This window comes from Ascaphus truei, chromosome 1, assembly GCF_040206685.1.
Source record: "Ascaphus truei isolate aAscTru1 chromosome 1, aAscTru1.hap1, whole genome shotgun sequence".
NCBI classification, from domain to species: domain Eukaryota; kingdom Metazoa; phylum Chordata; class Amphibia; order Anura; family Ascaphidae; genus Ascaphus; species Ascaphus truei.
The window spans coordinates 118422942-118438786 of record NC_134483.1 but is presented as its reverse complement, the minus strand read 5'-3'; the positions used below and the strand labels follow the sequence as shown (position 1 = coordinate 118438786).

Here is a 15845-nt window from a genome sequence, read left to right as displayed (position 1 = left end):
TTGGTAATATTAGATTATGCCACCCGATATCCGGAGGCAGTTCCCCTACGTAGCACCTCAGCTAAAAACATAGCAAAAGAGTTAGTAGTTCTGTTTTCCCGGGTCGGGATTCCTAAAGAGATTCTATCTGACCAGGGAACACCATTTATGTCCCAAGTAACGAAAGAGCTATGTAAACTCCTAAAAATCAAGCATCTCAGAACCTCAGTCTATCATCCACAAACAGATGGTTTAGTGGAAAGGTTCAATAAAACCTTAAAGAGCATGTTACGGCGGGCGGTTGATAAAGATGGGAAAAACTGGGATTGTTTGTTACCGTACCTGTTATTTGCCATTAGGGAAGTTCCCCAATCATCCACAGGCTTCTCCCCGTTTGAACTATTGTATGGCCGACACCCAAGGGGCTTACTGGATATAGCCAAAGAGACTTGGGAACACGAGGTTACCCCTTACAGAAGTGTAATAGAGCATGTTGCCCAGATGCAGGACCGCATTGCTGCAGTCCTACCCATAGTGAGGGAACACATGGAGAAAGCTCAAGAGGCACAGAGGAATACATATAATAAGGGTGCTAGGGTCAGAATTTTTTCTCCAGGTGATAGGGTACTAGTTCTGGTTCCCACCGTGGAGAGTAAATTCCTTGCTAAATGGCATGGGCCATATGAGGTCTTGGAAAGAGTGGGAGAAGTAAATTATAAGGTAAGACAGCCAGGTAGGAGGAAACCTGAGCAAATTTACCATATAAACCTACTCAAGCCCTGGAAAGATAGAGAAGTCTTGTTAACCCTAGTACCCCCAGGTCCGTCAGAGAATCAAGAAACTGACCCAGAGGTTAGCATAGCTGAAACACTGTCTGTTCATCAGAAACGAGAGGTTCAGAATTTAGTGAAAAGAAACAAAGAAATCTTCTCTATACGGCCAGGTAGAACTAGCGTAATTGAACATGACTTAGTCTCTGAACCGGGGGTCCGAGTTAACCTTAAACCGTACCGAATCCCAGAGGCCAAAAGAAAGGCTATAAGTTTAGAGGTTAAAAAAATGCTAAAACTAGGTGTAATTGAGGAATCCCAAAGTGGGTGGAACAGCCCTATAGTCTTAGTCCCAAAGCCAGATGGTACAACAAGGTTTTGTAATGACTACCGAAAACTAAACGCGGTGTCAAAATTTGATACTTATCCTATGCCCAGGGTAGATGAACTTGTAGAGAGACTGGGCAAAGCCCGATATCTCACAACCCTAGACCTAACAAAAGGGTACTGGCAGGTTCCCCTCACAGAAAGGGCAAAAGAAAAGACAGCCTTCTCAACCCCAGACGGCCTCTTTCAGTATAAGGTGTTGCCTTTTGGCTTACATGGAGCTCCCGCCACATTCCAAAGAATGATGGATAAAATTTTAAAACCACATGCTCGGTATGCTGCCGCCTACCTGGATGATGTGGTAATCCATAGTGAAGATTGGCAATCCCACCTTCCAAAGGTCCAAGCTGTGCTTGACGCAGTCCGGTCTGCTGGACTAACTGCTAACCCCGCTAAATGCACTATTGGTCTGGAGGAGGCCAAGTATCTGGGATATTCTATTGGCAGAGGTTTACTCAAACCCCAAACACTCAAAGTGGAGGCGATACAAAATTGGCCAAGGCCAGTTACAAAAAAACAAGTAAGGACCTTTTTGGGGTTAATTGGGTACTATAGAAGGTTTATTCCCAATTTTGCAACTAAGGCAACCCCACTAACTGACCTCACAAAAGCAAGAGGACCGCTAATGGTAAAGTGGTCCCCCGAAACCGAACAGGCCTTTAGAAGCCTGAAAGAAGCTCTCTGTGCCCAACCAGTGTTGGTCACACCTGACTTCTCCAAAGAGTTCGTAGTCCAAACCGACGCATCTGAGGTAGGGCTTGGGGCGGTACTCTCCCAGGAGTCTCAAGGTGAGGAGCACCCCATCCTTTATTTAAGTAGGAAACTAAATCCCCAGGAGAAAAATTACTCCATAGTAGAGAAAGAGTGTCTCGCAATAAAGTGGGCTGTAGAGACGCTCAAATACTACCTGTTGGGGAGAAAATTCCGGTTGGTCACAGATCATGCACCCCTTACCTGGATGTGTCAAAACAGGGAAAAGAATGCTAGAGTGACCAGGTGGTTCCTAAGCCTACAACCCTTTAAATTTTCTGTGGAACACAGGTCAGGGCACAAACATGGCAATGCTGACGGGTTGTCAAGGATGCACTCCCTAATATCCATGGTCGCTCATCCCTCGAGGTCTGAGCTGGGGGGGAGGATATGTGACAGAAACCAGGGGATGGTAATAAATTCCGTATATAGGGCTCCCAGGATACTAGACAGTTTCTATCCTGTTTGGCCTGGGAGTGCAGCCTTATAATACATACACTCCATCCCACAGTTTGGCAAGCGCTGGAACTGAGGGATGAGAGATCCAGACCAGAGTTTGTCTGCTGCCTGATTTCTGTCTCCTGTCATGCTAATTAGGAATCAGGTATGAAAGACTGATTTCCTGTTTGCTCGGGTCTCCCCACAAGAGCCAGGAGGCTGGAAGGCTGCTGAACTACAGAGGGGAGAAGCCTCTTCCCCAAACAGGTTCAATCTTTCTGTTCATTTGTGTAAGACTGCAAAAGTACCATGTTTTGATGTTGGAAGTGGAAAAGCCACTTCCAACCCTGAGTCAGGGATATCTAAGTTAAGTTATCGCTCAGGTGAGCAGCTTTTGTTTTGATCTGTTTTCTGTTGTATGCACTGTGGCAGTCTCAGTGCCTGGGACTGAATAAACCAGGCATAGCCTGTTTAAAGGAACAGTACGTGACGCCTCATCATTTAACCTACCCTAAAAGACCGTGTTCTAAACAGTCCCGGACAAACGACGGAGCCCCGGAGTAAGCCGTTTGTCACAGTATGTATGTATGTATGTATGTGTGTATGTGTGTATGTGTGTATGTATGTATGTATGTATGTGTGTATGTATGTGTGTGTGTGTGTGTGTGTGTGTGTGTGTGTGTGTGTGTGTATGTATGTATGTGTGTATGTGTGTATGTGTGTATGTGTGTATGTGTGTATGTGTGTATGTGTGTATGTGTGTATGTGTGTATGTGTGTATGTATGTATGTATGTATGTATGTATGTGTGTATGTGTGTATGTGTGTATGTGTGTATGTATGTGTGTGTGTGTGTGTGTGTGTGTGTGTGTGTGTGTGTGTGTGTGTGTGTGTGTATGTGTGTGTATGTGTGTGTGTGTGTGTGTGTGTGTGTGTGTGTGTGTGTGTGTGTGTGTGTGTGTGTGTGTGTGTGTGTGTGTGTGTGTGTGTGTGTGTGTGTATATGTATGTATGTATGTATGTATGTATGTATGTATGTATGTATGTATGTATGTATGTATGTATGTATGTATGTAAATACACACACACAGTGGGTCAAATTTGGATATACAGTGGCGGCCGCCCTTAGTATTTTAGTATTTTAGTTAATTTTCAAACGCGTTAAGACGCGGGCTTTTTTTTTTTCCTCTCCAGCGCCGCAGGCGCTTCTATTGTTGAGCGCCATTAGGCGCTGATTGGAGAACCGGGCGCGCGCGGCCGTGAGATGCGGCTGGCGCGCGGCCAATTCCGGACGGAAAAAAAAAAGTGAGGAACAAAGCGGGTAAGCTTTAGATGAAGCTGAGCCGCGGCTGTACAACACATTTGTTATTCACATTTACGTGCGCGCCTGATGAAGACTTTGAGATAAAGCACAAGAAAAAGGAAGAGCAGATACATGTAGTTTAATAGAAATTGCACAAACGTTTTGTGTCCTTTTTTTTTCACTCACAATTGTTTCAGCCAAGTAAAATGGGATTCTAAAATCTTACAACAGCATTTGTCACTGTTAAGGTTATAGACTCTTCTGCCCCTCCTTACATCTCAGCCCCGGTTTCTCACTATACACCTGCCCGTTATGCTCAATGATGTCTTCTGTGTGCCCCTTTTGTGTTTAAAGCCATCTCCCACCTAAAACCGCTCTCACTCACTGCCCCACACCTCTGTAATGCCCGTCCACTGGCACCCCCTATCTCCACCTTCAAGACCCATCTTAAAACTCACCTCTTTATTGAAGCATATGGGTAGCTCCGTTAACTGATACTATACGTCTCATATGCATGTACAATGACACCCTATGAACACAATTACCACAACACCCACCTTCTGGCTCTGTAAATTTACCCAATATATCACTTAAATTGTAAGCTCTTTGAGCCAGGGACTCCTTTTCCTAATGTCTTTTTTTATGTATGAAGCGCTTATTCCTATTTTGTCACGTGTATTACTGCTGTAAAGCAGGACAGTAAGTACATGAATGGAGCTATAGAAATAAAGATATACATAAATACATGTCCACTCTTTCTTAGAAATAAAATAACTCAACAATTATAATACTGCACTTACCATATACTGCAGTGGTAACCAGACTTTGTGCATCAGCACGAGAGGGAGCTTCTGTGACATATACAGCATGTTGTTTATCCAGTGGTAGTTCGAAGCACACCACGGGGGCATCTTGGTCTGTACTGATATTAAACTGCAAATCATGAAGTAATTCCTTTGGATACCATCTTCCCCCTTGTACACTTAACTGTGCACAAAAAAAAAAAGAAGAAGATCAGAAGATAACGACTCAATTGAGTCCTACTTTCTAATTTCATTATTTTATTTTACCATATCCTCTGAGCTGAATTCCTCCTGCTTCTCTATTAAAAAATTAGGAAATATTTAAATTAGAAATTAGGACTTTTTTGATCTGTGGTTACATTGGCGCGATAGGCAAGCTTATGATACTTGGGCCAAAATATGTAATGAAAAGTCCAATTAAATATTAGAAAAATTGGATGATATGCAGGCTTTTATGCAGCATGATATACAGTAAGTAGGGCCGCCGACAGGGGGGCTGGTGGGGGGACCTGGGACAAGTGACCCGGCCCCGATGGATACAGAGGGCCCAGCTGACCAGCGCTGGAAGTTGGCCTCAGCCAGAGGTTGGGCCCAGCATCCGTGTCTGGCTGCCGGACCTTTGGCTGGTTGCTCCAGCTCTCCTCCTGTGTAGGCCCCTCCCCTGCAGGTCGGAAGTTAGGCTCACCCATAAGTCGGGCCCAACTTCTGAACCTGGGTGGTACCAGAAGCCTCCACCCAAGGTGTGTGTGTGTGTGTATGTATGTGTTGTATTGGGGGGAGGTTATTGTGTTGTATTGGGGCGGTTGTGTTGTATTGGGGGGCTTATTATTTTGTATTGGGGAAGTTTATTGTGTTGTATTAGTGGGGGGTTACTGTGTTATATTGGGGAAGGGATAATTGTGTTGTGCTGGGGGGTTATTATGTGTGGGAGAGAGAGGTGGGGAGGTGGGAGAGACAGGTGGAGGTGCGGGAGAGAGGTGGGGGAGAGAGGTGGGGGGGTAGGAGGGGTGAGAGAGAGGGTGCGATGGAGAGAGAAAGAAGTGGGGGCATGAGAGAGAGGTGGGATGAGAGATAGAGAAAGGTGGGGGCGAGAGGGTGGGGGTGTAAGAGACAGAAGGGGGGAGATGGGGAAGTGGAAGATGGGGGGTCTCGCAAGACCACCCACACTGACCCATCAGACGAGACTTGTTTGTATTTATGTATGTATGTATATATATACATATATACATACACACACACACACACACACAGTGGGGAGAAAACGTTTGTGAACCCTAATCATCATTACGGAAATTCCATAGTTTTTCCACGATAACCTTCTTGAATCAAAACCAGTCTTTTCTTAAATATCCAATAGGGTTTATATTAACCAACCCCATGTCTTTTGAAACAAAATGTTGTATAAATTAGACAAATAATGAGTAATTAAGAGTCAGGGTATGTGCAAAAGTAAGGGAAACTCTGTTTTAAATTAAAGGATAATTAGAATCAGGTGTTTAAATAATTAGGTAGATCTTCAGGGGTGAGTTTGGGAGGCCGCACCTTACAGTATGTAAAGATCAGAAACTAGAGTTTGGTCTTCACCATACAGGTGTGTAGAAACAAGTCATGCCATGATCAAAAAAAATCTCTGAGGACCTCAGAAAAGCCAATGGGGATCAGGAGATCTCGGTTGGCGTATGGCTCCCAGTGGAAGGATTGCACGGGCTATGACCCCCGATAGGCCAGGTGGGGAGCGGTCGAGCATGGGCCGAGCAGGTGAGCCTACAGAAGAGGTATCAGAAATTGATGAACGCCATGCGAATGGGAGAAGTGGCTAGTGCAAATCTAAATGGGGGAGGAAGCCATGGAGAAATGCCGATTCAGAAGCCGGAGGGACAGACTTCTGTTATAGATGTGGGGATGGACACAAAGTCAGTCACTGCCGGAAAAGAGAGAATCTACCTTAGGTGGTGAAGCAGTTCATCCACTCTTGTTCTGCCTCTGGAAAAGACCTAGGGGCCCAGTGACAGAGCATACTGGGCCCAGGGTGCAGAAAGGCTCTGTTCCAACAGCATCAGCAAGAGATCATTCTACAGTACCTCCCATTTACCCCAGGGATTATTGGGGCCATCAGTGTGAGTGAAGATGAAGATTGAGGGACAAGTATGCAACGTCCTCTTCGATAGTGGATCACAGGTATCCATTATTTTTAAGCCCTGGTACGATCATTACCTAGAACATCTGCCGTTGCAACCACTGGAGGTCTTGGTCGTTTTGGGCCTTAGTGATGCCAGCTACCCTTATCTAGGGTATTTAGTGTTGAAGCTCGTGTTTCAAAAGAAAATAACTGGAGTAGAAGGACCATTGATGGTAGTGGTCTTCCTGCCCTGAAGTCCGCAGCAAAGAGGAAACTGGAGCCATAATTGGCACGAATGCTAATATTTTTCAACAACTAGCAAAATCGTGCTGAACCATCAGGGAAAACGATTGTTGTCGGACATTGACCATTAATCCCTTGTGTTAGAAGAAAAACATAGGGCTCAGAATGAGGGGCGCTTGGGGGAGGTCATGTGGGCAGGACCCCGCCCGGTGCAAGTGCCCCCCAACAGCATACAGAGGATAACAGAAAAGTGTTGTGTTATGGCTATTTTTGAATTCATGCATTTTCTTTAGATATATAAAATAGATAATTTTAGTAATTTTTAGGGTCATTTTTAATTAATTATTGTTATGTTTTTTAATATTTGATTATTTGTAAGTGTCTTCTTTTGGGTGTATCTCTGACACTATTAGATTGTCAGCTCTTCAGTGTTTTCATTTACATGGGGAGTTCTGGTTCCCGTGGTTTTTTTTACCTGGGAACACCGGCTGTATTTCTTCTGGTGAGGGAATACCTTTAAAGAGACACTTTTTTGATCCCAGAAGCATTCTTTGATAAAGCGCCGATAGGCGAGAAACACGTTACAGGTTTCTCTGTCCCTTTTTTAACTTAGGCTTTATGCCTCAATAAAGTTTTGTTATTTTTTCAATTGGCCTCCAGTTCTCTTCGTTGCAGTGCTCCTTTTTCATCCAGCTTTTCTACTAGCATACAGAGGATAACAGGAAAGTGACACTTCGACGAAATATAGAAGGGACCACTGTCATGATCAATAGTCCACCCAATGGAGGATACCCTGGAGAGCTACTGGTAAAGGTTGGGGTGCTGTCCACACAGATGGGGAAAATGGACACACTAGGAGTAGAAGTAATAAATGAGACCACTCGATGTGTGGATATAAAGAGGCATGGTGGTGGCTCACCTGTACAGTACCGAAGTACAAATCATGTAAGGACAAGAAAAGCACAACATCATGCAAGGACAAGAAAATCCCAGAGGAATAGATTGACCCCGGCTATGTTCAATTTTGGAGACAGTCATGTTCTAGTGTCCTATGTAGCAGTCAAATAGGCCAATATTAATGTTGGCATGGCGTTAGAGCTCTTATTTTAAGATTGTGGGTAGACATGTTGCAGGTCTGTTAGGGGTGGAATATTTGTGGGGTGCATGTATGCGTTTACGCTTGAAACCCAGAATTGCAGGAACAGGTCCCGCAGCTGTTTAATCTGACTACAGATCAGACCTCCCTGCCGTAAAATTTGGCTGTGGAAATGTGTATAGCTATGTCCTGCCATCCTTGATAGAGTGTGTATAGATATGTTTCACCATAAGTAAAAGCGGCTAGCCAGTGTCATTATTATAATGGGAGAAAGAACTCAAATATTATAATTGGGAGGAGAAAAAGGAGAGAGAGCCCACACTAATGGTAATATTTCTCTTTCTTTATAACCTTGACATTGTTTTTTTTACCTATTCTACTTCTTTTGAGAAATGAGACACATTGTTTTATGTCTCTCAAAACTATATCCAAATGAACATGGCAGGCGAGAAAATAAAATACTGATGCACGAGATTTCATCAATGTTCCCAGGCAAAGTTGTTCAACAGGTCAGGACCAAATCAGCCAGGCACCTCCAACCACCGGATCAGCTGTCCCCGGCCTTCTGCAGTGTCATTTCTGCATGTATAATTATTGTATAATACAGTGGTAACTCACCGATTTTATTGCTGCTATCTTCATTTGTCGATTTTGCACTAATCTAAATGTAATATATTTAATAGGCCCCATTGACTCCTAGTGTGTTTAATATTTTCAGTGTTTTACGACTGAGTTTAGGTGTATATCAGTAGATGAGTAATATTAATTAGTTTGCTATTGTCTCAGCTCGCCAGCATTATTAAAATTATATTGGGCCAATTCCCACAGTAATGCAATTTTATAATTATAAGATCATTAATATAATTAAAGTCAGATTGTTACTGTATTTTTACTGCATTAATTCTTTACTGAAGTAATGGGCCATCTGTGATCGAAGTTACTACTCAACTGTTTGGGGCTGAAAAACAGAAGAGAGCAAAGGTGTGTGTGTGTGTGTGTGTGTGTGTGTGTGTGTGTGTGTGTGTGTGTGTGTGTGTGTGTGTGTGTGTGTGTGTGTGTGTGTGTGTGTGTGTGTGTGTGTGTGTGTGTGTGTGTGTGTGTGTGTGTGTGTGTGTGTGTTTCAGAAAGGGCAGTGGAAGAAAATTATAGGAAAGGGGTGAGAGAGAGAATGACTGGAAGCGGGGAGAGGGAGGGAATCAGAGGGGGGAGAGAGAGGGAGAGGGGATAGAGAGGGAGAAAGAGAGGGAGAGAGAGAGAGGGGGAGAGGGGGAGAGGGAGGGAGGGGGGAAGTGAGAGGGGGAGAGAGAATCAGAGGGATGGAGAGAGTGAGGAGGGAGGTGGAGAGAGAATCAGAGGGATGGGGAGAGCGAATGAGAGGAAGGGAGTGAAAGAGAATGAGAGGGAAGAGGAGAGAGAGAATGAGAGAGAGGACGGGGAAGAGAATGAGGGGGTGGAAGAGAATGAGAGGGAGGAGGGGGAGACAATGAGAGGGAGTGGGAGAGAATGAGAGGAAGGGTGAGAGAATGAGAGGGGGGATGAAGGAGAGAGATAAAGGGGGGAGTGTGTATGAATGTTAGAAAAAAACAATCAGGTATAACATTGTCATTTTTCAGTTAGGTAGGGGGAAAAAATTCTGTCTGCCAAGAAATATTTATCAGGGTTTTTTGAGGATGTCTTGATAACAGTGAATACTGTAGCTTCTAAATTGCATAAAGATTCGCAAACAATAGAATACTCATTGCATGAAGTTTGCAACAAAAAAAGTCTACAATGTTGTTGAGCTTAGTTGTTTAACTTAAACAAAATTCTTTACAGAATTGCAAATTTTCTGGAGAAAACTGGTAAATTATTTGTGAGCCAGGATATGATTGGCATCAATTTTGTCCATGTTAGCAGCCACAAAATACTGTATGGCAACACATATCACTTACTTTGTATATCTCTTGCAACCCATCTCTTCCTACACTCCTATTCCACCGCAAACATGTTTCATTTAGTAATTTTGTGCTGCCGACATTCTCATTTCCTAAATATCCGGGGTAAAACAAGATAAGATTATCTTACCATTTCTAACATTTTCATCAATAAGCAGGTTTTTCCTCAAATGAACAATGCTCTTTTTTTGCTTTCAACTCAGGTAAGCAGTTATGAACAATAAACTGTTAACTACATGCATGACTTCACACATTTGACTTGCGTTTCAATATTACAAGTATGAATATTTTAATGAATATGCCATTTTGGTTAACAAACCCCATCTTGAAAAAAATAAAAATTAAAACTATATTATTGCAAGGATCTGTGTGGATAACCTAAGGCCGTGGACAGGGTGAGGCGGATCGAAACCATGAATCACAATGCGATTGTCCATATTGTGGGTGCGCAGGCATGTGCCTGTGAGCTTTTCTGGTTGCCGAGACAAGCAAATTTGATTTTTTTTCACGCTTGCCCTGGTCACGTGCACGGTTCAGCCAATGAGGGTGACATCACGCCCCCCCTACACGTGCAACTAGCAGGCCACAAATCGCCCGACCAACATGAGCGCCTGATGTCACGGAGCTCGAGCGCCAGCGCGCTCGCATTCACCCTGGCCGCAGCCTTAGAGGGGACAAAAGGGGAAGTAGAGCAGCAGATACAGGCAACAAAAAGAGGAAACATATAGAAAAACACACAGAAAAATCATAATAACAATTAAAGATAATGGGTGCTGACTCCTGACGAAGCTTATGCGACAAGCGTAGAGTCGAACTACAGTGAGCCAAGAGTGTCCCCAGCATCACCCTGTGCCAGCCATTCCAGATTCGCGATCGATCGCAACCGGAAGTGACGCAACGGACTATATATATATATATATATATATATATATATATATATATATATATATATATATATATATATATATATATATCTTTTGAACATGCAATGTTGCACTAAGAGTGTCATCTCTGTCACACCGAGGGAATCCTGCTGAGACCAGTTGCCTTCTACTAGTGGGAAGAACTTAGACCACATTGATATACACACTGCTGATACCCTATTGGGAAAGTGTGAGTCCCCATTTCTATGAAATACCTAGTTGTCATTTATGTAGAAATTACCACACTATATTATTATTATTATTCTTTTCACATATGGTGAAATCTGCGCTCCCCAAAAGCTACTTTCTACAATCAATGTCAGGAGAATTCGGATCTTCTCTTTATAGGGTTGAGCTGCGACGTTCACTATATTTTATCACTAATACACATAAGCACCTTTATTAGTTTAATAATTTGTTTATTAATTTAATATCACTTTATTGTCCTCTTAAAGGAGCGCCTTACTTATTCTTTTGCACTTCAGATCACCGTGGCCAGACGAGTTTTCACATTCTAAGTTGGAGTTTCCTGATCCCCAAAAAAGCTGAATTGGATCTGTTGTGAAACATTTTCACATCTGGCTTCTTGTCCCTGGAATTTCAGCTTCTCTCCCATTTCCATGTCTGGCTCGCTATCTCAGTTTGCCAGTTTAGTTGCTTGTAAAACAGAACTATCTTTCCCCCTCCAAATATGCTTAATTGCCCACTTTGCCATGCACTATAATCTAACATGCTTTTATTGTCTCCAGCTATCCCCTTTTGGATGTAAGCTGTTTGGAGCAGGGATAGCTCTACCTATTACACCAGTCTACAGTATGCTAACTCAATGTTTTTGACTGTCATATTTTGGAATTGTATACTTCTTAAGCATTGCATTGTGCTGCAGATTATGTTGACACCTTATAAATAAATGTCTCTCAATAAACCACGTATATGCTCTTTGTGGCAGAGAATCGAGTTGCCTAATACATTTATGCTGGATGCTTTTAGCTCTGCATTTGAATGTTGTTATGCTAATTCGGTAAAGCACTGTTACACAGTAGGTGTTATATACACACATACTCACCATCTGCTGAGGTGTTTATATGAACATATGCAGAAAGTTCTGTGGATGATTCTGTAACATTTATCAAATATTCTGCTGCTGACGGCAGCTCTAGGCACAACACTGGAGTCTCCTTGTCTGTACTGAAGTTAAACATTATGTTCTGAAGTAATTCCTCTGGATACGGTATCCTGCCCTGAATAAAGAACTAACAAGGACAAAAGCAGAAATGCACAATTCATTCTACAATATGTTTGCAAATAACAGTATAGATACTATACAACTTAACCTTCAAAAGTGGCTCACATTTTCCAGTGCGATCCTAACCTACAGTAATTGCACTGAAGAGAAGCATGACAATCTCTTGTAGCAGGAATTAGCCTTATCATTATATGATTATTAGTTATTTTAAAAGTACATAACTTTAGTTTCCTATAGTAGTTGAATCATGTATAAAAAATAATCAATTGAGGTCAGTGTTATCCGGATCCTTTGCTTTTCAGTGGTTAACAGAGGAAGGTATGACTAATGAACATGTCAAAACTGTAAAGGCATTTAAAACATGTATTTTTAGAAGAATTTAATAAGCAAGCTTGCAATTTTCGATGATGAAAAGGCATGGAAAAGTACATCATACCATACTCCCAGGGACAAGAATATTATAGTTACTTTTTCCTTCGCAACATTGTTAAGATACAGCCCATCTTATGACCCACTGCTACGAAAACACTAATGCTTGCCCTTGTTTCTCCTGTATTGATTACTGGAGCATTCTTTTATCTGACCTCCCTGCCTCATATCTCTCTCCTTAACATTCAAAATTCTGCTGCTCAAATCATCTCCTATTCTATTCTGTGTGTAACTGCTTCTGACCTCCTAAACTCTCTCTGTTGGCTTCCTATTCATTTCTAGAGATGGGCAATCCGTTTCCGGACAGTATTTTAAGAAAAGCAGTGGTTGTGGGTTCTAGTCCTGTTGGGTCTGACACTATTCCAGTCATTAGGTTGGCACCTTAGGCTTATTAACTCTATACCGTTGGTATGGAAATCCTTTTAGGAAGTGTGGGAGGGAATGTATTTAAATATACTTTGCATACCATTAGCATATCTCCAAGCCAGGTACCGCCGGTGTACTGCTTTTTAAACCAGACATGTCTCTGTAATTTATTTAGAGGGACGTTTGAAGGGATATACGTATATACACAACTGTTAACACTTATTACATTTGAAAGCTCGCCCCCGCTCTCAATTTAGTGGGCGTGACGGATTTTGTCAAGATGATCAACAGAATTCCGCTAAACGGATTTGTACCAAGTCTTAGTCATTTCTGACAAACTGCAACATTCTCCTCCTTACTTGTAAGGCTCTATGCTCCTCTACACCTCCATACAGATGTAGCCACGAGTATCCGAACACTTGACTTGGAAAATCTGGGGCAATCTCCCAGTAATGCTGCAATATTTCTGTGACATTTTCCAAGATTTTCCAAGGCAAGTGTTCGGATACTCGTGGCAGCATCTGTATATCTCAACTCTAATCCCGACACTACACACCTACTAATTTCTTACACTCATTCTTACACTCATCCCATATTAAACTGTTTTTACTAATCTCTCCCTACCCATGGAACGGTCTTCCACTCAATATTAGTCAAGCACCTTCACTTTCCACATTCAAAGCCCAGCAGAATAGCCACTTCTTTAAAAAAAAGAAGCCCATTAAATGTTTTATGCCTCTGCTCCGAGCTCCAGATACATTTGACCGCCCCTGCCTGCAGTTCTAATAATGCACTCTTTATGCCTAATGTGTCGGTAAGCATCCCTTCATAGCACTTTGATGAAGTAATATTGCTGAAATGAATATACTGTTGATATTACTGAAATAGACTGGGGGGTCTCTGGAGAAGGATTGAAGGCGATGTTCTGTTTCGATTTTGTCTGTTCTATGTTCTGTTAGTGTCCATTTTGTGTGTAAGAATGTGTGTGTGGTGTAAATAAGAGTTTCGCTCACAGTAGATTTATGACTGTGCCTGTAGTTTATGCCCACATGCCTAGTATCAAGAAGTACCTGGTTCCTAGAGAGCTGCTTTAATCTAGTTTTAACCAGGTTTTAATGATCTGTAAAATGATTGGTTTAAGAATTAAGGAGTGGTTAGGATAATCTGCCTTGTAACCTATTTTGAACAAATGAATCAAAAATGTATAAAAAGCCTGCTTGGAGTCTCATTTGACTTTTGTGTGTATGATCATACTCTGAATCTGTACAGACAATAAACTACTTATTTCCCACGAACGCGTGTTTGTGAGTTTGCAAACAAAGACAACTTAGATAGTAAGCTCATTAGGGCAGGGTTCTCCTTTAGTCTTATGTTGTGATTTATCTGTTGCACTTATTCCCATTGTTTGTATTGTAAGTACCTCCTATTGTAATGTTATAAAGCGCTGCATTCATGGTTAGCGCTATATAAATAGAATTATAGATACATACAGTACATATAAATGTAAAGCAGGGAGTAATGTGCATCACACTTCAGTACACACTACAGAGAGCAATAGGAAGCTGTGACATCATCCCTTGCAGCTACCTATTGGCCCACGTGACTGGGAGATTTAAACAGTACTTAGATACTGGCACCCCATAAGAAGATAAGTATCTTGGGCAAGCAGGGGGTCCCTGGAGCTGAAATTAATGGGATTCAGCACCAAAGTGCCCCTGAAATCCTTTTTTTTTTTTAATGCATAGCTTGGATTGCTCCTTTGAATCTCCAGTGTCCTGCAGGATGGATGATGTCGCAGCTTCCTATTGGCTCCAGTTCTGCAGTAAATGTAAACCTCCACATTCTTTACCGAGCATGGGATGCTACAGGCAGCACCTATGGAGGTATGCATCTTGGGAAATAGAGGGTCTCCCGAGTTGAAATGAATACGGTTCAGCTAGTGGTGAATTTACATTTTTGCCGCTCAGGGGCGGCCCTCCTCCTTAGCATAGTGGCGGCATGTGACACCGTGTAGTCATGTGACATCAAAGCATCATTTGACCTCGGATTGCAATGACGACACAAAGCTTCAGGAGTGGGCCCGCTCTGGAAAAGGTAAGACTCATACACATACATTTCCTTCCCAAGCAATTGCCGCTTTAGACCATTAAGCCTTATGGGAAATCCGCCCCTGGATTCAGCTCCAGAGACCCCCCTGCTATATACAAACACCAGGGATAAGAATGTTAAATCACATTTTGAAAGCAAAATTGATAAAAATGAATGGAACATGCAATGCCATTGTCTTTTTAGTGTTACGCGAACTTAATTAAACCTACAAATCTCTAAATGAAATGAGTCACTTACTGTGTAAACTTCTAATAAGCCAGCTTCTCCAAAACTTCTAGTCCATTTTAAACATGTTTCATTGAATACTGCTATGTTACCAAATCCTTCTTCCACTGTATAACAGAAGAGTAAAATAAGAACATTAAAAAAATACAATGTTTAACTGTCATCTATTGTTCTTCCAAAGTAAAATTACTTTATATATGGTTAAGCACATTGCATAAATGGATTTTATTTCCTGAGGCAATCAAGAATAAAGCAGAAATCAATGTAACAGAACCCCTGTAACAGAACCCCTGTAACAGAACCCCTGTAACAGAACCCCTGTAACAGATGTAGCACAGCTACTAAGAAGCCTGTGTACAGTATCAATCTGTGAGTGTCACTCAGGGGCAGACTTATCAAGCACCAGTACAGGTGAGCGCAACTGAGCTGGTGTTAGCTCCCATTGGCTTGAATAGGCATTGCTGTCAAGATTGTGTATGCTAACCCATACCAGTGCTTGATGAGTCTGCCCCAAAGTCTCCCAGCTGCGAAACTGATGCAAAAACATACCCCACTGATGGAAAAAAATCTGTGTGTGTCGAGGCACAGGAGAACTTGTTTCAATGCACTGACCCATTTTGGGTTCCATACTATGTCGTACAATATGTAGAAACCTTTTGGATTCAGTTTCTTAGAGATTTTATATGGCGATTTCTAAATAGTATGGATTATACCATCAAAGCTGTGA

General features: G+C 42.3%; 1 protein-coding gene across 5 annotated transcripts in view; it reads right to left on the bottom strand.

The window, feature by feature from the left end:
• SUSD1 (sushi domain containing 1) overlaps positions 1–15845 on the bottom strand; it is a 179803-nt gene that overhangs the window by 54187 nt on the left and 109771 nt on the right. For all 5 annotated transcript variants that reach the window (XR_012800399.1, XM_075593999.1, XM_075594032.1 and 2 more), the window contains 4 exons: positions 15131–15225; positions 11810–11996; positions 9818–9912; positions 4426–4612 (listed from right to left, as the gene is read on the bottom strand). Coding sequence is in view for 4 of the 5 variants with exons in the window: in XM_075593999.1 (XP_075450114.1) it covers positions 4426–4612; positions 9818–9912; positions 11810–11996; positions 15131–15225 (564 nt within the window). In the remaining variant the exon portion in view is untranslated. The remainder of the gene's footprint in view (positions 1–4425; positions 4613–9817; positions 9913–11809; positions 11997–15130; positions 15226–15845) is intronic.